The 22,217-nt window shown below is 41.1% G+C and overlaps 1 protein-coding gene across 1 annotated transcript in view; it reads right to left on the bottom strand.

The window, feature by feature from the left end:
• Positions 1 to 21,194, bottom strand: part of Cisd2 (CDGSH iron sulfur domain 2) — a 37,038-nt gene extending 15,844 nt beyond the window's left edge. The window contains exons 1-3 of the mRNA XM_080285345.1: positions 21,121 to 21,194; positions 15,856 to 15,938; positions 3,819 to 3,938 (exon numbers count right to left, since the gene is read on the bottom strand). Coding sequence (XP_080141471.1) covers positions 3,819 to 3,938; positions 15,856 to 15,938; positions 21,121 to 21,148 — 231 coding nt within the window. The 5' untranslated portion in view covers positions 21,149 to 21,194. The remainder of the gene's footprint in view (positions 1 to 3,818; positions 3,939 to 15,855; positions 15,939 to 21,120) is intronic.
• Between the last annotated feature and the right edge of the window lie 1,023 nt (positions 21,195 to 22,217).

Consider the following 22,217-nt stretch of genomic DNA (forward strand, 5'->3'; position numbering starts at 1 on the left):
TCTGGGCCAGGTTCATGTAAAAGGAACACAGTATTTGCTTCAGCTGGAAAAATAAAGCTTAAATTTATGCCCAGGACCTGCATGTGGATCACAAAGGTACTGCTGACAACCATTTTTTTTTTCTTCTCTGCAGTAATGCTTCCCCTAAAACATGCCCTTCATTAATCCGTTTATATCGTGGCTCCAAATGGTGGTGCTGGGTGAACATGGAAAAGGGGAGAAACAAACAAAGATCATTTTAACCTCCATACTCTGAAGCATGAGAAGTTTACTGTCATAAAATACAGGCAGCCCTCTTTACTGTACATGTCAAAGATTTGTTCTACAACACAGTATAAAAACTTTGTCCATGGCATGCACTGAATTGGCTGGCACTGAAGGAGAACCTACATGTGGTGATGATGAGCACCCTGGGTGAAGCAGCTATGGCATCCACCAAGGAGCCAAATTTCCTAATTTCCTGCATCTCACCCTAGGTAGAACCCTGGTCCAACCATTGTGGGGCGATGTCTACCACATGGGGGAACTGGATTCCTACACAGTGTATGTACTGTAAGGTGCCTAAAAGGTGGCCCTACAGAAGCAATTGCTCACCTGTGGTCAATAGGTCTGCCTGGCCAGACAAATCTGAGTTTAGCAATAATAACAACAAATAACTTCAAGCAGCTATGAACTTTTATGAGCTATTTTGTGTGTACTTCAATGTCTTCAATCCAATGACTTACCAGTTTTGATTTTTATATTTTCTTCATGCTATCACCGTAATTATTTGGCCCATAATATGGGAAATGCTTCTCACTGGAAAGGTTAAATACAGCTTCCATTTATCCCTTCAATACAAGAGGTCTCTCCCAAATCAGTATTAAATAGTAGCAAGAAGAAACTAACTGAACACAACACCAGAATGAAAGGATTAATTAAATAAATATCATCATCATCATCAACCACATCCAATCCCACATTGCCCCATAAGAAGCATAGAAGCCTGGGGCTTGGCAAGTTGGTCCTGACATTTAAGATGAAAGTGACCAGCCTCACTCCTATCGCTCCAGTACAGCCTGTGGACCCTCCAAGGAAACGGTGACTGTGGCACTTTGGAGCTGCAGATTGGGAGGCCCTCAGGCAGTACTTCTTTGATTTTTCCTGGAATGATTATTGCTTCCATGGTCGGGAGTCATCTTAGTGTGCCTTGTGCATTACAGAAGTTATTCTCTCGGGTGTGGAAGCATACATTCCTTTCTCATATCCTCTGACTAATGCAAGAAACCCTTGGTTTAATCACGCTTGTTCTAATGCTGTCCGCAACAAGGTGAGGGCCTATAAAAGGTACCAGCGCCAACCCACCCCTGAATCACATCTTTTTTACGTTTCTGCCCGGAATCGTGCTAAGTCTGTTCTTCGCTCTGCTAAAAATAATTTCATCCACACTAAATGCTCTCAACTCTCCAACTCAAATTCTTCCCGCTCCTTCTGGAACCTTGCCAAAAACCTTTCTAACAACTTTACCTCATCATCCTTCCCTCCTCTTTTCTACTCTGATGGCTCTGTAGCTATTTCTTCTACTGATAAAGCAGAGCTCTTCGCTCAGACTTTCTCCTCCAATTCCACCTAGATTCCGTTGCTGTTCCTCCATCACTTCCCCCCACTGACTTCCTCACGGCTGGCATTAAAATTTCTTCAGCTGATGTATTTTCTGCCATCACTGTCCTAAGTACTATCAAGGCATATGGGCCTGATGGAGTCCCTCCTGTTGTCCTCAAGAACTGTGCTTCTGTGCTTACACCCTTCCTAGGTAAACTCTTTCACCACTGTCTTTCAACTTGTACCTTTCCTTCTTGCTGGAAGTTTGCTCTCATTCAGCCTGAACCAAAGAAGGGTGACCATTCCCAACCCTCTAACTATCGTCCAATTGCTTTAACATCCTGTGTCTCAAAAGTTTTCTAGTCTATTCTCACCAAAAAATTTAAAGAATCTTTCCTATCACAACCTTCTTTCTGATCATCAGTAAGGGTTCCGTCAGGGACACTCCACTGGCGATCTTCTCACCTACCTTTCAGACTCCTGGTCATCCTCCTTTCGGGACTTTGGCAAAAGCCTTGCCATTGCACTTGACATCTCAAAGGCTTTCAATCGACTCTGGCACAAATCTTTAATTTCCAAACTGCCCTCTTACGGTTTCTATCCTTCCATCTGTGCCTCCATCTACAGCTTCCTTTCTGGTCGTTCTATTGCTGCTGTTGTAGACGTCCATTGTTCTTCTCCTAGATCTATTAACAGTGGTGTTCCTCAGGGCTCTGTCCTATCATCAACTCTCTTCCTTTCATTCGTCAATGATCTTCTAAGCTGTACATCTAACCCTATCCACTCGTACGCTGATGACTCCACCCTTCACCTTTCCATTCGGTTCCCGCAACGTTCATCCCAGCAGTTACTTCAAGAATCAAGGGATGAGGCTATGGCATTCCTAATATCTGACCTGGCTCATATCTCTGACTGTGGTAAAAATAATCTTGTTGTTTTTAATGCATCTAAGACTCAGTTTTTACGCCTATCAACCCGACAATCTTCCACAGGAGTACCCATTAAAATTAAATAATACCCAGCTCAATCCAGCATCATCCCTGAATGCTTGGGGTTTCATTCACTCGGGATTTATCTTGGAAAGATCATATTACATCTCTGGTTAAATCTGCTTCCAAGAGATTAGGTGTGCTGAGCCGACTCCGTACCTTCTTTACCCCTGCACAGTTGTTGACTTTATACACAGGATTTATTCGCCCCTGTATGGAGTACAACTCTCATGTGTGGGGAGGCCCCCCACATACAGCTCTTCTTAATAGGGTGGTGTCAAAGGCATTTTGTCTCATTAACTCTGCTCCTCTTACTGGCTCCCTTTAACCTCTGTCTCTTTGCCACACTGTTGCCTCTTTATCTCTCTTTTATCGCTACTTCAATGGTCACTGCTCCTCTGAACTGTCTGCTTGCATCCCCCCACCTCTACGACGAGTGTGTAGCACCCATCTAGCAATAAACTCTCATCCTTTTTCTGTCCAACTCTCTAATGCAAGAGTTAACCATTACTCCCAATCCTTCATTTATGCAACAGGTCAACTCTGGAACTCTCTCCCTCTGTCTGTATTTCCTGCTTCCTATGATCTCCAGTCTTTCAAACGAAGTGTGTCCAGGCATCTCGAAATGAACAGATCTTGAATTTGGCTCTCTTTTGTATTGTTTTTGTTTTTTTTCTTACAAGGAACTGTTTTGCAGGCTTGTAGCCTTTGGTTCATTGTTCCTTGCATTAAAAAAAAAAAAAAAAAAAAAAAAAAAAAATCTTTGAGTGGCATTATGTGAGCAGTAACTCCAACCACTTCTTGGATATAAACCTTCACTGGCTCAATCTGATTAGAGAGCCGCAATTACCCACTAAACCACTGGGCACCATAATTTGGTTATAGGGGTACCACCCAACAAAATAAATGGTTTCCTGGTGTACATGAAACCCATTTGGCTTGTCACTCAATGTAGAGTCATCCATAGGCAGAAGGAACAGGAAAGAATGAAGGAAAGACAGACAAAAGAGGGGGTGTAAAGTATCCCGTAGGCAGAAGGACAAGGAAAGAATGAAGTAAAGAAAGACAGAAGAGGAAGGAAGGAAAGAAGGAAGGGGAGGAGTGGGCAGACACCTGAGAACAGCACTACATCGAGTGAGTGGATGGTAAACGTCCGCACCTACAACAAAACAGGTAAGTAAATAATTATACATAAAGCTGGGCAACTGCTAATAAAGATTTACTTACTAATAAAATGCAACAGCTTACCTTTGCACTACGCCAACAACGACAAAATACTGCCTTATTCCCAATGTCCTCAATGTCAAAGGAGTCTGCAATCTTTGATTCATTCTTCCGCAATGACAGATTAACTGGAGTACCACCCAACTGCAAGAAAATGGTAAATGATTTGGCCGTTATCAAGCACCACATACAGGTATGAGGAAACACAAATGGCAAAAATTGTGAAATAAATATATACCTAGTGTGGTTAGGAGTACTTAAGGTGTGTGTATATAGACACGGTAGGTTTATTTTCACCACAGAATTGTACTGCAGCCACTCCTACAACATGAATATTTAGCCATGGTAGCCTGAAACTCAATTAATTTTAGCTATGATGTAGGAATCAGGTCACTCTAGTTACTGTATTCCATTTACATCAATGGAGCCTAAAACTGCCACCTCCCATCTTGAATACTCAGTTGTAATAAGAGATTAACACTAGGTAGTGAGACCTGAGCAGTAAAGGAAGAAGATATTCGCAGGCTCAAACGTATAGAAATGACAATGATTAGCTGAATGTGCAGTGCGTCCTTGAATGCTAGGCCTGGGGGGCTAGGTTTACAATGGAAGAGTTAAGAGACAGGTTGGGACTGGAGTGTATTGGTGCTGTGATGAGGAGAGGTAGACTGAGATGGTTTGGGCATATGGAGAGGATGGGGGATGACAAATGGTTGCAGACAGTGATAAATGTGAATGTTAGGGGTAGGGTTGTAAGAGGCAAACTGAAAAATACCTGGGAAAAAGGGCATCGAGTGTGACTTCAGGAAAACGGGACTGAATAGGGAAGCTGCCAGAGATCAAGTAGCATGGAAAGCCACTACTTGGTTACTGAGGATGACACATGCAAGCATGCTGGAGACTTTATAAACAATACGACAAATATGATGCTACTCAGAGGCAGCACTGTGAAAAAGGATGTAGAGCTGTAGCACTGTTTTTCTACCACCAAGTTACACATTACAATCTGGATGAAAATTTGGGCTATGTTAATATAAAGAGTGCATACAGTAAAACCTCATTAAAATGGACTAATTGGGGCCTGAGCCATTCAAAAAAAAAAAAAAAAAAAAAAAAAAAAAAAAAAACGATATATGCAACATACGGACTTCCCCCTGCTATGGTATTTTCACACATGAAAAGCATCATGGCGATCATCCTGTTCCACCACACCCATTCCTTCTAACTTGGGGCAATATCCCATTTGCCTCTTAACTTTTCTCAAATGCCACTATAAATAATATATTGCACAACACAGTATAATTTTAGCAAAGTTTAGACTCGATAAAGGCCATATGTAATGCACACAGGAAGATATTTTCATACACGAAATGCGTCATGGCCACCATCCTGCTTCACCCCAACAGCTCCTTCCAACTCGTGGCAATATCCCATTTGCCTCAACTTTTCTCAAATGCCACTATAAATAATTCATTGCATAACAGTAAAATTTAAGCAAGGCTTAGGCACAATAAAGCTCCTAATAAAAATTATATATTTTCTTAGTAACCATTCTGACTCACTCGGCTCACCCTACTCTCCTCCCCCCATCTTTGCCGAGTGTATCATCATTCAAGTGGGTTGGTGGAGGGTTAGTGCCCCTCCCCATAAAACCAATAACTCAAAGTCAAATGGCCACCCCTTACTGGATAATTGCATCTGGCAACAGATAGATAGACAGATAGATCATCATTCAGCACTTGGTGAAGGATCCTTAGAGCAAATCCTTCAAAATCGTTACCTATTATCTTCAGGGTGATCATCAAGGAAAAGTGAATCATCCTCCATGTTGTCTTCACTGGCAGGAGCTGAATCATAGACGGAAACAAGAGCTGTAGCTTGTACCTTGTGCGCCGTGTGGTGTACTTAATTTTGAGCACTTTTCAAATACAGTGTACTGTACTATACACTTAATACACCTTATTATTTATGACCTTACAAACTAATGATGTTCACTTTGTGTAATTTACTTATCACTCATCACCCTCAAGCAGTATATCAGGGACTTCCAGGGAAATTATGTGGGTCTGACTGAGCCAGGGCATGAGGGAACAATAGTGACGCCGCCAGCCTGCCACCAACCGATGAACGAACACACCAACCACACAGACAACATGGCCGCCCCGGCCTGAGGTTAAGCAGTCCTGACCACTTCTAGCTTTTATGGAGTTTTCCCAATATATAAGAAATTATTCCGGTCAGTTCCTCGACTTTGAAAAAAGTGTTAATTTTGGTTTAGTGAAGTCCGTTGTAGTGAGGTCATACTGTAATTAACCCCTTCGGTACCATGACATAAATACAACGTCATGATCCATCCAGTCGCCTGGGCCATGACGTTTCCCAGACGTCAAATTACTGTATTGTGAGAGTCTGGGAAGTACAGAGCAGCTGGCCCAGGCTTCCAGACATTGATACAGAATGTGGGACACACCTATTAGTCCAGTTTTAGCTCCTCCCCTTTTCAGTCTCGTCCAATCACAGGAAACTCTTGGTTAGAGACTCTGTGATGCCAGCTCAATCAATCAGTTGCCTACTGTGGTCATCGGGGGAGGTGTTGAGCTGTTTTTTTTGCTGTTTTTTCTGCCATTTTTTTCTCAACATGGCGGAGGAGCTCAGTGATAGTTCTGGTGAAGAATTTATACCAGATGATAGTGGATCTGAGAGTGATGATGACCTCTCAAGCAGTGAAATAAGTGACAAAACAAGTGATATTGAGGAACGTGTCGTGGAGGAAGGCTGATGCTTGGTGTTGGACATATTCAATGATAAGTGGCCGGAAGAAAAACCACACTTCACAGCACAATTCTCAGGCATAAATCCTGCGCTAGGTCCCTCACCCCTTACAACGCCTGGAGATGGTTTCAAATACTTTTTTGACTGAGAGGTAATTTCCCATCTCTGTGAGTGGTGTAATGGAAAAGCAATGTTTTTTTCAGAGAAAATCCTCAGAAAAAATGGGAAAATCAACAGACTGAAATGGTGCAAGGTTACACAGGATGAAATGTACACATTTCTTGGTCTTGTGATGGCAATGGCCATAACTAAAACTGGACCAAAGGTGCTATATATACAGGGTCAACTATTTTCTGCAAAGAGGTCATGAGCAGAGGCAGATTCTTTAGCATTTTGAAATTTTTGAGGTTCTCTCCCCCATCCACAGTAATGAAAAATCAACCTGGTACAAGGATTGAGCCATATTTAGATTTACTAAGAGACAGAAGTCAGTCACTCATGAGGCCACATAAACATGTAGCAGTTGATGAAGCCCCAATTTTATGGAAAGGTCATCTTGGCTTCCGACAGTTCATCAAGACAAAACGTGCAAGGTTTGGGATAAAGGCATTTGTTCTATGTCCATCTGATAAGGAGTGGAGTGGGTACTCAGGGAATTTTGAAATATATTATGGTAAAAATACTTTTGCTGTGACTGATCCTGCTGCATTGCCCTTGTCAGTGTCAGAGAAAATCATTGTGCACATGATTAAGGATTTACTTGATACTGGACATCATGTCGTGACAGACAATTGGTACAAGCGTGAATGATTGTGTGAATACCCGGAGTGACGTCAGACGATGCTGACTGGTGTTGTAAGACGTGGGAGGGGCCCACCAAAGTCAGTTGTGCAAGAAAAGTTAGAAAGTCTTTGTTTGCAGGGAAATACACTGCTTGTGAAGTGGCAGGATAAGAAGGAGGTGACTGTGCTAACCACAAAGTATGATGCAGGATTAATTCAGAAAACTAAAACATACTTTGGAAGTAAGACAGTTTTTATGAATAAGCCACTGCATATAGAAAGGTACAATGAGATGATGGGTAGTGCAGATCTTGCTGATCAGTTGCTTGAACCATATGAACCGGATAAGAAAAGTCTTGCATGGTTCAAGAAAATAGACATTCATTTTATGTAACGTATGATGCTCAATGGACACATTGCATTGTGAGCTGCTACAGAGTACAGTAGTGATTTCCTGCAGTTCATTTTGGACACTTGCTATGAAGTGCTAAATGAACATAGCTTGGGTGCAGCAGTTGTATTGGATATGTATAAAACCTAGAAAACTGTAAGTGCAAGGGTTGAAGTGACAAGTGACACACACCAGTTTGTGCGTTTTGAAAAAGGAAGGCAAAAGAGATGTCATGTGTGCTACCCCAAAAGGAAGGACACTGCATACCATTGCCTTGGGTGCCCTGGAGAGCCAGGACTGTGCTCAATGGATCATTACCGTGTGTGGCATGAACAAAAGGCACCAGACGACCCCCAGCCAGGGCCTAGTGGAGAACCTCCTCGCAAGAGGAGGCGCCAGACTGCAAAATAGATACATATGATGTGTTGCTACATCAGAAAGGTATGTCACCATTATTACTCAGTTATTTATAGTAGTTTTGTAATTTGTTCTTTTAGTATTGTAGATAATTATTATTATTATTATCATCATATTAATATTATATTATTTATTATTATTATTATTATTATTATTATATTTTATTATTATTATTATTATATTATTTTACTATTATTAATTAGGATTCAAGTAAGATGGAGGAATAGAAGAAGGGAAAGACGAGAGGAAGGAGTAGTTGCAAGGAGAGTGGAAAGGTTACAAGAGGATGAGAAAAAGGCAGAGTATAAGAGAGAAGTGGAGGAACGATTGGGCAAATATGAATTGGAGCAGATGGGAGACGTGGAAGGTGTGTGTAGGATATTTAAAGAAGAAATATGTGCAGCATGTGATGTGGTGTGTGGAAGGAAGAGAAGACGGAGAGGGGTGCAAGGAACAGCGTGGTGGACTGAAGAGGTGAGACAGGCTGTGGCACAAAAGAAGAAAGCATACAATGAATGGATGAGAAATAGGGGCGTGGAAGAAGTTGAGAGGCGGAAGAGAGAGTTATATGTAGAAAGAAAGAGAGAGGTGAAAAGATTAGTAAGAGAGAGTAAGAAGAGAGTGGATGAGGAATTTGGAAGGAATTTGAGTGTAAAGTGGAGGGACTGTAAGAAAATGTTCTGGAAAGAGGTAAAAAGAGTAAGACAGGGTGGAAGTGAAGTTAGCAGGGGAGTGAAAGATAAAAATGGTAGATTACTAGTGGAGAAGGGAGAAAAAGTGAGCTGATGGAGAGAACACTTTAAGGAATTGTTGAACATAGAGGATGGAAGTAATGCGAGTATAAGTGGCTGGGGAATGGCTGGGAGAAGGAGGGAGGTGAGAAGACAGGAAGAAATCAGTAGGATAGAAGTTGTGTAAGCAATGAAGAAAGTTAAATTGGGGAAAGCCCCAGGAATTGATGGAGTGTGTGGTGAAATGCGAAGCATGAGGGAGATAGTAGTAGAATGGATGTGGAAGATGTGCAGATTGGCCTGGGAGGAAGGTAGAGTCCCAAAGGATTGGAAGTCAGGTATAATTATTCCCTTGTACAAAGGAAAAGGGGAAAAAGAAGTGTGTGGTAATCATAGGGACATTTGTCTTCTTGGTATAATAGGAAAAGTGTATGGTAGGATACTTATTTACAGAGTTAGAGAAAGAACAGAGAAATTAGTTGGAGAAGAACAGGGAGGCTTTAGGAAGGGGAGAGGTTGTGTAGATCAGATATTCATTATTAGATCGTTAGTGGAAAAGTTTCTAGAGAAGGGAAAGAAGTTGTATGCGGCTTTCATGGATTTGGAGAAAGCATATGACAGGGTGGATAGACAAGGATTGTGGAAAGTATTAAGAATATATGGAGTTGATGGGAAGTTGTTGAATGCTGTGAAGAGTATGTATGATGGTGCTAAGGCTGCAGTGCGTGTGGATGGTGAACTAAGTGAATTTTTCTCTTTGAAAGTTGGGTTGAAACAGGGATGTGTCATGTCTCCATGGATGTTCAATCTGTACATGGATGGGGTAATAAAAGAGGTACAAGGTAGGGTAGTGGATGTTGGAGCGGCCCTCGTGAGAGAGGATAGTGTTTGGAAACTCCCTGTACTGTTGTTTGCAGATGATACTGTGTTGTTGAGTGAAGACGAAGGGGAGCTGCAAGGCTTGGTGGATGAGTCTGGGAGAGTGTGTAAGAAACGGAATCTAAAGGTGAATGTAGGGAAGAGTAAAGTGATGGTCTTTGAGAGAGGTGAAGTCAGTGAATGTACAGCGAGGTTGGATGGTGAGGAATTGGAAAATGTGAGTAAAACAATTAACTCTAAGCCCTTGGCCACCCCGTGTGGGATACATGGCGTCTGGCAATGAATGAATGAATGAGTACGTTTAAGTACTTGGGTAGTGTGATGAGTAAGGATGGAGGTTTGGAGGGTGAAGTGCTTGAAAGGGTACAGCAGGGAAGAAAGGTTGCTGGTTCTCTGAAAGCAGTGATAAGAAACAGGGAAGTCAGCATGGAAGTGAAAAAGTTACTACATGACAGTATTGTGATACCAACTCTAACATATGGAAGTGAAGCTTGGACGTTGTTGGAAGGACACAAGTCAAGAGTGAGAGCAGTGGAAATGAATTATTTAAGAGGGGCCTGTGGAGTCACATGGAGAGACAGGCTGACGAATGACGATATAAAGGAGCGTTGTGGTGTGGATGTGGATGTGATAGGAAGCGTTATGAGGAACACACTGAGGTGGTTTGGCCATGTGGAGAGAATGGAGGGTGAAAGACTGACGAAGAGAGTGTATGTGAGTGAGGTGGAGGGGGGAAGAGGGAGGGGGAGGCCGAGGATGAGATGGAGAGATGGGGTGGAGAGGTATATGAGAGAGGGTGATGTGAGTTGGGAGCAGGGCAGTGAAATGGCGGGGAACAGGGTGACTTGGAGGCGATTTGTTTGTGGCCACCCCAAACGGGATTGAGGCGTCTGGCAATAGATATATAGATAGATATACATATATATATATATATATATATATGTGGTAGGTGGGGGTGCTCACCATCCACTCACTCGATGTAGTGCTGCTCTCGGGTGTCTGCCCTTTCCTCTCTTCCACCCTTCTTTCCTTCCATCCTCTTCTGTCTTTCTTTCCTTCATTCTTTCCTTGTCCTTCTGCCTACAAGTGACTTTACACTCCCTCTTCTGTCTTTCTTTCCCTCATTCTTTCCTTTTCCTTCTGCCTGTGGGTGACTCTACACTGAGTGACAAGCCAAATGGTTTCCTGTACACCAGGAAACCATTTACTATGCTGGGTGGTAACCATATAGCCATATTTTGGCACCTGGTGGTTTAGTGGGTAATTATTGCGCTCCAGCCGGATTGAGCCAGTGAAGGTTTATATCCAAGGGATGGTTGGGGTTGATTGCTCATGTAATGCCACTCAGGGATGAGTGAGGCTGGTCACTCTCATCTTAAATGTCGAGACCAACTGCCTAGCCTCGGGCTCCTACGCTCCTCATGGGGCAATGTAGGATTGGATGGATGGATGATATATATATATATATATAAATACGGTAATCCCTCAACTATCCGACATAATAGAGCCAAAGACATGACCAGAAAGTGGTCCTGTCCGGATAGAGGGCAATGGCCCCAGGACTGGTACTTATGGACCATAACCCAGCCTAACTTTGAAAGCCACCTAAATAACTCCCTACCGGACATGCATTGCACCTATTTAAACCTATTTAAGACCTTATTCACACCAATAATGGACATAAAGCATGAAATAAATGAAAAAGAACCAAAGAATGAGGAATTAGAAGTGACTACAGTAGAAGTCCGATTTTTCGGCATCTATGGGACCAGGCAAGTGCCGAAAAATCAAAATTGCCGAATTATCAAAAACCCTACCCACTCAGTACCTTATATGTTTTGGTGAACACTATCATCACAACTCGTATCATTACAAATGTGTTTGGAGAGAGTACTGTATACTGTTTGATACTGTACAATACTGTAATGAATACAGTACTATACATAAATATGAAAAATAAAGAAATTAGTGAACATACTGTATATAAATGTAATGGTACAGTAGGCCTACAAGTTCACATGCACTTACCTAAACTTATAGTAGGTTCCTTATTTACATATGTACAATAGAAGGGGTTGATTGGAGTCTGCTACTGCTGGAAGAAGTCCCCAGCAGTAGAAGGTCCTGCAACAAGCTCTAAGGACTCATGGAGAATTTCAAGACTGACGAAAAAAATCGGAAAATATGCCGAACGATCAGAGATTTTTGTAAATGGGACTATTTCTCAAAACTGCCAAAATGTCAGATTTGCCGGGGAATTGGATGCCGAAGAATTGGACTTTTACTGTACCTCTGCCACGGTACTTACATCTCATTTGTGGCCGCCTTTCTAAGGTTTTGGCAGTGGTGAAAATGCTCTTGAAGCACGTACAGTAATCCAGTGTTGTGCTGCCCTTAATTCTTTGCACTGTGAGTTATAAATGTTTAACACTGGACATTGTTCTTAAGTGCACCACGGGAGTTTTAACCACCAATTTGCACTCCACAGGTGATCCTTTGCACTCTAAGTTCTAATTTCTTAACACTGCACAACACTGTAAATTCCCATGTGGTCTAGTGGCGAGGTATTGCAGGTTATTCACTGTTTATTCACAAAAAACGAGCAAGTGTGGCTTTCAGTGTGCTGAGGATCTACCCACAATCAAAGTAAGGGAGAAACTGTTGGTGTCGGACAGTCGGGAAAACAGAGTTGCCAGATAGCAACGGCCACATTACCAATCCCCTCAACTTTAATTACCAAATTTAATTTTTCATTACCAAATTCATAAAGCTAGCATTTATTCTTCACTAATTATATATACAAGTGGAAATACATGTAATCACTCTCCTTATAATTAACAGCATGATGATTATTTTCACGCTATGTAGGGTAGCAGATTAATCAGAGAGAGCAAACAATCCACCATATCCATCCTGTGTATCCTCATACATGTGAAAAATCCGTTTGGTAATGCATTATTCTGATTCATTACCAAACAAATCTTTCATGACCAAATTGGCCCACATTTGGTAATGAAAACTAACAAACGGCAACCCTGACAGGGAAGGGGGGAGGAAGGAAGGGGTGAAGAGGCCATGGTGTAGGCAGCTGTTCGGATTCTGGGGGGATTTTTTTCGTTTTTTAGCCATGTTTGGGTTCTGAAGGTCCAAGCCCACAATGTCCGGTAAGTGGGGATGTTCAGAAAGTCGGCGACCGGAAAGTAGAGGGATTACTATATATACTGTATATATATACAGTATACTGTATATATATAATATACTGTATATATACAGTGGAATTTCATTTTTCGATGGGCATATATACCTAAAAATTACCACGAAATTCAAATCATCGAAATTTAAACTGAACTTTTATGGGAAAAATTAGTTTGGGTCCGGGGCCTCCGAACCTAACTACCTAAAATCAAGATTTTTGTCCACACCCCCTGTAAACTTTTTGAACTATAATAATTGTGGTTAAGTAACTGGAGTTCTGCATTGTATTGCCATACTGTCAGCAAGTGTATACTTGGTATATTTCTGCCCTTTCCTGTATTGCTATTTCTCCTTTGGCTGCGAAGATTTAGAGGTGCCAGTCTGATCTCGTCCATTACCATTGCTACCCGAAGAACCACTCTTGATTGCCATTTTGAAACACGTAAGGTGCGACAAAAATACAATGAAAATACATACAACAAAACTGCAGTGAAATGCATGTTCACATGTGGAAGGTACAGGCTGAAAGTGCAGCACTTGGCTGTAGAATGCTGGCTGCTGGCAGAACAGTCTCAAGATGGCCGCCGACAACAGAGCATTGCCTTGCACATGGCTTGTTGTTGTTGGTGCCTACTCCCATCCAGGAGCTCCTGTCCTTAAACAACATGACTATTTTTTTTCTCTGTCTCTATTGTTCAGTTCTACGTTGCTCCTTATATTCATAATTACCGTACTTCTCTTCGTTTCAGTATTCTGCCTACTGTATTTGCTACCACCTGCAATTCATTTTGTTTCAGTATTTCTACTATTGATTCTCTTCCTTTAATTTCTCTTGCTATATCTTCCAGTTACTGAAGTACTGATTAATTAATACAGTAATAAGTACATTTATAGAATGACGGGGAATCGTCCAGGGTGTGAATTGTCCTGACAGGAAATTGTCCATGTTTTGGCAGGGAATTATCTGACGGTGAATTGACTTGATGGTGAATTGTCTCGGAACCATATCGTTGTATACTTCATATACTGTATGAATAAATGATGGTGATTTTCTTTCTCTTCTTGACACACGTCACATACGATATTAGGTTAGGCTCATACTTTTTCATATAATTTTCCTTCACTTCTAGCATTTTGGTTTGCATCAAAAATGTTATCTTTGCTTGTTTTGGTTGGAGTCTGGCCCTGAGAGCACGTCACATACGATATTAGGTTAGGTTCATACTTTTTCTTATAATTTTCCTTCACTTCTAGCATTTTGGTTTGCATCAAAAATATTATTCTTGCTTGTTTTGGTTGGAGTCTGGCCCTGACAGCATCGAAATACACAACTTTGCATCAAAAAGTAAGGTGGGCAGACCATCCCAAAATGCAGCGAAATTTGATTAATTGAATTCTAAACTGTCAAAATTTGAGATTCCACTGTATATATATATATATATATATCTACTTACGTGGTAGGTGGTGGCGACCATCATCCACTCACTTCATGCAGTGCTGCCTACTTCTTCCTTAGCCTTTATCATTCTTTTTCTGTGCCTCCCCTCCTCTCTTCCTATTTCTTCCATCTTTCCTGTCACTTTTTATTGCTTCTCTTTCCTTTACAGGTAGTTTTACATTGAGTGACAAGCCAAATGGTTTCCTGTAAGCCAAGAAACCATTTACAATGCTGGGTGGTAACCATGTAACCAAACCATACGTGCTCCCTACGTGTGAACAAGTGGGTTGGTGGAGGGTTAGTGTCCCTCCCCTTAAAACAAATAACTCAAAGTCAAGTGGCCACCCCTTAAGGGATTATGGCATCTGGCAATAGATAGATAGATAGATCAGACCAAAAGCACTGTTCTGTCGGCAAAGATTACCTTTATGACCAGAAAACCTTACATGTTTGTGCCAATGCAATAATACACAATGAAGAATATAGCAGTGGTTTCAATTAATTACACCTACTTTAAAATGATGCAAGGTAGGGCATCAGTGGAAGCATGAAGTGGAGCAGTGATTAATACTCCTGTCAGACTTTGAGGGTTCAAAACCAGTATTAAATTCACTATAAACAAGCGTTCATACTTGTCCCTAGACACCTTCTCTTCTGATTTCCCTTTACTGGCAAGAAAGTCTAAGTAGACAGTGTACAGGCCACAAATGTTTAGTCATGTTGGCAAATACCAACACCGAGGGCAACTTTTTTCCACTGATCACAGTGCCTCTGATGCTTCCTTGTAACCTTATGCCCTTCTCCCTCACTCTCACTACCACTAGATGACATGTAGATGTTTTTGTTGCAAAAAGTGGGTAGCTAAAATAAGCAAAGTCTTGAGGTTCCATCCCTAGATCATGTGGTAGGCAGGAAGACTGGTGTGAGCGTCACAGTGTACTAGGACGCCTGTGATGGGCCGACCCAGCCGAGGTAAACACGGGAGGATGAAAACCGCCGCACTATTGGCCCGTCCACTTGCCCTAGTGGACCCGAGTGATGGAGTTGGTAACCTGTTTTTCCTGTCAAAATCAGGTGACTTTGAGCCTTATTTTGAGGAGTTGTGAGGTCCAATTTCACTTACCACTTCAAAACATGTGGTGCATATAGATTTTGACACCTTGAGCTGAGGAAAATCCCCGCTATCTGTATTTTGGTGTGGTCACCCTTGTGGCCCCAGACGTCTCATTTGTAAAATAAGACCATGATCAGTTATTTCAAAATGTTTGGAGTTGTGGTCTAACTAGCATGCACTGTCCATCATCATCACCCTGAACTAATTTTCTTACCCAAAGATGGAGAAAGCAAGACAAAAACCTGATCGAGGGAGAACTAATCAGCAAAATGTCCAACACACTAAACCACACATTCATTCACCCACCACTTAAGCCCCCTGTATGCAAGTTTTATCAATTACCTTCTTGTCAATGAATATCTTGGCTCCAAACCCAACAGCAGCACATGCAACACCAAAAGGAAGTAGAGCTGCCCAGTCCCCAGCTGTAAATATAAACACATTTTAGAACTCGAACAAAAGGCAAATAAAAATTTTTTTGTTTTCCCTCTTCGACAGTTTACTGGTGATTGAAAACCTTTAATACATACCTACACAGTATCAAGATATGCAGAAATAACCCCATACAAAACTGATTAAATAAAAAATGTATAATTCTGTTAGGTAACTAGCTAGCTCTAAGACTGAAATCTATCACAAATAAAGTTTCCAATTTTTAGCCTCCTCTCACCCAACAATAAAATGTTTTTTTTACAAACCTAGGATTTCACTGCTACAGTGCAGAGGGTTTGCACTTATGTCATAAACTGGATTCACCACCAGACTGATAGGAAAATGTAAACACTGAAATCAAGATACACCAAATGTCAGACAACAAGACAATTCTGAGTCAGTCCGGTGTTCCTGGTACATACACTGTACAAGGATGAATTTCAATGAAGTGTGTTATGCAGGAAAAAATGATAATAAATGGCAGAAATGCAGTGAGTTTTTTCACTGAGGGCCACAGAGAGAGAGAGATGGCCACCAAGGGTCACCTTATGGTGCAATGAGAAGCACTGGGAAAGCAAGGTTAGGATAGATTAGGTGGCTCTTGGTGGCCCTCGGTGAAAAGACCAACCCATGAAGATGTGGCTGGAATCTGCAACCTCTGGTATGTTACCTAGGCATCATTATCTGATATTCTCAGCAAGCCCGTAAATAGATGCTGATCTCAGAAGTTCTACAAGTCTTGATGCATACAATCAAATGAGTTTTGGATGTTTGAGATGTGCAGTCACACCCAGTTACTGAGAAGTGTGATGTGTAAGCAATGGGAAGTTAGGTTTTATTAGCAGATGTTAACCAAACTCAGAGTGGTCCAACTACAGGCTTGCAGGTTGATTTTTTGTGGCCCAGGAGCACTCACCTTTATCTATGCAGAAAAGGATTTGGGTGTGGTGGTTGATAGCATGGTGAAATTTATGCAACCAATGGTGAAAAAAAATTAATAAGCCTAACAGGATGGTGGGATTGATAAGTATTTTTCTCGTCCTTGATGAAAATATGTTCTGAATTTTGTATGTGACAATGGTGAGACCATTGTTGGAACACGCATACCAAGTGTACTGCCTATATTGAGGCTATTGAATCTGTTCAAAGTAAGGCTACCAAGTTAGTACCAGCACTGAAAAATCGGGCATATGAGAAGCGATTAAGGAAGTTGACTCTACCAACATTGGCTTACAGAAGGTTGAGGGAAAATATGATTGAACATTTAAAATAGTAAATGGCATACATGATCAGGAAGTGGCTGAAAATCTTTTTGTGATGAATCACAACTCTAAAACAGGGGGTCATTGTAGGAAGATCTATAAAGCTGGAACCAGGATGGATATAAAGAAGCATTCTCTCAGCAATAGAGTGGTAAACATTTGGAACATATTCTGCGGTTAACTCAAGAAATGTTAAGATATTTGAAAAGAGGTTGAATGAAGTATGGAAAACACAAGAACAGAGGCTTTATTTCAAAGCCAAAATTCAGTGTCAACGGCTCGACCACCACTACCATATGACCATGGAAACAAGTGTTCAAGATCTACAGCTGGGGACACAGGCTCCATAACGAGCCTCTTCCAGGATTCATCCGTAACCATTCAGCAAAAAAACGGTGATTATTATGATCTCTAATGACACCAACGACAGAGGGATGTCATCTTAGAATGCCATTTTTTAATTAAATTACCCCTATCAGTGCCTGTTTATCCAAACTTAACCTAACCTCACCTATTTTATGCTAACCTAACCAAACATCCTATCCTGACCTACCTTATCCCTCATGTAATCATATTATTCTTGATTATTGATGAATCCTTTCATACTCAAAAATGCACTTCTGTACACTTTTACAAAGTCACTGAATCAATTCAAAAGTAGGGAAATTTTTTGCTAATTTTCAAGTGGTGGTTCTATATCTTCTTAACTTGTACCACACTGGGGAGGAAAAAAAAAAAAAAGATACCCCTCTACGCCAGCAGATTTTCTATTTTTCCCCTGACTAAATGGGCTTAATACCTCAATATAAGATCCCTGGCACTAATAAAAGTAATCACTAAAGCCAGATGGTTGGTTGAATCGAGTCAGGTTGGTGCCACTCTACCTCTGTAATCTTCGAGGTAACTGAGAGAGCAGATCGTCTGTGAGCTTGTGAACCGATTTTGGATTTTTTTTATGGGTATATGGACTTAATACATTAATATAAGATGCCTGGCACTAACAAAAATAATCACCAAAGCCAGGAAGTAGGTTGAATCAAGTCAGGTTGGTGCCACTCGACCTTTGAAATCTTCAAGGTTACAGAGCAGAGTGGCTAAATCTGTGAAGACTCATTCACCTACCATGCTCCTAAATCAAAGTTGTAGGTGTAGCGGAGAAATGTTTGAAGTTAGGAGATACGTTATTACCTTCCATTTAACTTTGGTTGCTTGCAATGACTTCTCAAAGCTGCAGGATGTAAATCTACATCACCAGCATTTTTGAAGGGGACGTAGATCTACGTCGCTAACACGGTATGGGTTAAGGATTACCCTTTCTGCTGCTCAATGTAAAATGAACTTTTACCAAATAAATAAAATAAAATAAAGCTGTTCAATCACGGGAATATTTGATGGCTGAGTTTACTCATTTTCTTTGATGACAATGCCAAAGTGATTCATCCAGCCATTTGATGGCTGCTGTGAAAGTGCATTTTGCCACACTGGACGACATGAAACCTGGTGCCCTGCTGTACTGTGGTATGAAAGTGGTGGAGAGTTGAGGAAGAGGGGGAGGGAGGGTTGACGGGTGGTGGGCCTCGCAGCTCTCAGGGTGTTGTTGGTGAGTAGGGAGGGGAGATGCTGTGGTAGGGAATAGAAGAGTTTTGATTGGTTAAGGCAGGGGAGGGGGAGGAGAATTCTAATGGAGGTTTTTCATTGGCTGAGGGCAGGTAGGTAGATGTTCCCTCACTCTCCACTGTATTCCTCCGCCGCTATGGTGTGGTATACAAATGAGCCTACATTGCACTCTGTCTCATCCAAAACATTATTATTGTAATGGCTTAGCAGGGAGTAATCCTACCTTAGTGCTGTATAATGCAAGACATGTGCTTGCCAAGGGTTTTCTAATGCGTGTGTTTATACAGTACTGCTGGGTGAAAGAAAATGGGTCCCCTGAATGGGGGGACTTTGATATTAGCCCCATCATCAACATGGAATTGCCTCTGTGCATAAAATTAGTGTACTTAACAGTACATTACAGTATTTTATTATTGGGAACATCTATTAGCTGTTTTTTGATGTTTTAAAGCATTCTGTAGGGGGTTAGACAGTGGATCTGAAAGTCAAACATTACATGTATACCTCACGCGATTTTCAACTTTTCATTAACATTTTCTAGCAGATTCAGTCATTCTAAGAATCTTTTCTTCTATGACATTTCTCTTGGAAATTAATAAACAAGTTATATGTGATTTATTTCCGCCAATCACAGACCAGAGCGTGTTGTGTCAGCAAATGAAAATCATCCTCGATGAAGACAAGGATACTGATTACGGTAAGCTTCTAGGTTAGGTTAGGTAATTTTGATAGGTTAGGTAATTCTGATAGGTTGGATTAGGTTAGGTAATTCTGATAGGTTAGGTTAGGTAAGGTAATTCTGATAGGTTAGGTTAGGGTAGGTAATTTTGATAGGTTAGGTTAGGTTAGGGTAGGTAATTTTGATGGGTTAGGTTGGGTTAATTTAGGTAATTTTGATAGGTTAGGTTTGGTTAATTTAGGTAATTTTAATAGGTTAGGTTAGGTAACTCTGATAGGTTTGGTTAGGTTAGCTTAATTTCCTTTAGCTATAAAAATAGGACGTTTCAAGTGGTAACAGGCATCCAACCTGACTGCTTTCTTTTTCTCGTTTATTATCAATTTCCGAGAGCAATGTCACAGAAGAAAAGATTCTTAGAATGACCAAATCTACTAGAAGATGTTAACAAAAAGCAAAAAATCGCATGAGGTACTGTATACTGTACAGGTACATGTAAAAACTGACCAGATCAGAGTTACATGGTTGGGGAGTTAGGGGCCCCTTGGGGGACTATTGGATAATCCAGCATTTTGACAGTATCCAGCAAGCCTTTAGCTCTATTACACTGGATAATCAGGAGTTTAGTGTACACCTAATTTTGGGTATTTAGGGAAGCAGCTAGGTTGTCCGTGGCAATGTTTACAAACAATCTCTCCAACTGGATGCGTTGTTTGCCAACCACTGCTCCGACTGAACAAGTCAGTGTATCATACTCAAAACTAATAACCATGTCAATGCTATGGGAAACAATGAATTACCCAAACCCAACCTAAGTCAATCTACCCTAACTTGTGTTTGAAAGCCTGATTCCAAATCTTAGTGCATTGGAAAGTTAGATAAGGCCAGCTACTGGTAGACATTGGTGGAACATTTAAGCATTCTAAATCCTCATTTATAGCTTTCAGAGATAACTTTATAAACATGCCCAGTAGCTGTGGTAATCCGGGAAAAATAAGTAACCTGTGAAAGTGGCATTTCAATAGAAAATGTGGAAAGACCATGCCCATTTGGTAAAGAATTAATGAAATCAGAAATGTTGATATTAGAAAATGCAATAAGAAAATACTTAAAGAATCCCCTAAAGAGCTAAGGTATGGAAAAAAAAAAATGCAAAATAAGGTGATACTTCTGTCTCCCTCAGGATCAACAATAAAATCTGGTGACAAATTATACCACCTCTTCAATCACAGGGCATCATTATTATCTTACATAATTTAACTCACATCATCGGAATGACATGGTGTTTTATTCAGCTTAGCAGGATGACTGCTCGGAATGGAGGTAATCATTACAAAATTGAATTACTCAAATTCTGCTACTGGTATGTGGGTGACTGAAGTGACTGAATGATGCAGAACACACAGATGATATAAAGTTAACGAATATACCATGACAGTCCCATCAAACGTAATAAACACATGCAGAAAAACAGACCGGTTGCGTTACGACAGCACTTTTTGACACCCACAGCTATTTATCATTTTTTCCACCTTGACAGACCATACAAGCCCACCATACACCCTATAAATATTCTACATGGCATAAATTAATTATAATCATCACAATACAACACTTTACCTGAAAGATTCTTGTAAAACTCCATCATGTTCGCAGTGATCAACTCCCAGTCTTCCTAGATCCTCAAGCAGCTGCAATGACGTCAGGGGGATGGCGGCCAATAGAAAGTCGACTTACTTCTATTCTCGTCTCCCATTGGTGGCCGTGATTGCTAAATTTTCATCTCCATCTATCTGTGATGAAACCTTGGTAGCGGGGAATTTAAATCCTTGTTCTCAGTTTTAAAATATGAAGTAGTACAACTGTTGTATTTGGCACAGTGAATGAAAAGATTTGCATTTTCTGACGATGGCTATGGCCATTGCCACCATCGCTACACCAAGTTTAACCTGACAAACATACTTTGCCCTTTTCAGCACATTTGCCAGGATAGTTTATTTGACTAATAACCGTGGAGACTCACTCCTACCTCATAACTAGGCTAATGGAATTTCATACAATCAAGTTGTGGGAGTGGCTCAGTTCCTTCACATGAAAACAACCTACATATAACAATAACATCTGCCACACCACCAACGTCACAACCACCACTGTATCAACACCACTGCTAACATTACCAGTAAAAATATAAAAAGTAACATCACCAATATCATTGCTGTCACTCATCATTACTGTATATAGTATATGAGGCCAAATGGGCATGCAAACCAGAATAAGGTACATCCTCACACTATAGCTTCATCATAGAAGTGTGGAGTGGGGGGAGAGGGAGTTTCCAGAAAACTTCTTCCCTTTTCTTCAATGGGCAGAACGACTTTCTTGACACACCAAACCAAATATTAACACTGTGTGTTATGCTGTGCCACAAATGACGTTTCTTTGGAGGGTCCACAGGTCGTACCGGAGTGATAGGACAGGTTAAAGTGATAAGGTTGTGATCGGAGGAGCCAAACTGAGTGAAAAGATTAACAGTGTAAGCAGAAGGATTAGTAGTACGGAAGAGGTCAAGTATGTTGGAGCTCTTTCCATCGCAGTCAGGATACGGGTAGGGTGCTGTACAAGCTGCTCTAGGTCATTAAGGATAGAAAAGGTGTAGGGTACTTCACCAGGTGGATCAGTGAAAGGAGAGGAGAGCCGAAGGTGGTGGTGAACATTGA

The sequence above is a fragment of the Coenobita brevimanus genome, chromosome 105 (genome assembly GCF_032717465.1).
Source record: "Coenobita brevimanus isolate Jiangsu-jjx chromosome 105, ASM3271746v2, whole genome shotgun sequence".
Classification (NCBI taxonomy): Eukaryota; Metazoa; Arthropoda; class Malacostraca; order Decapoda; family Coenobitidae; genus Coenobita; species Coenobita brevimanus.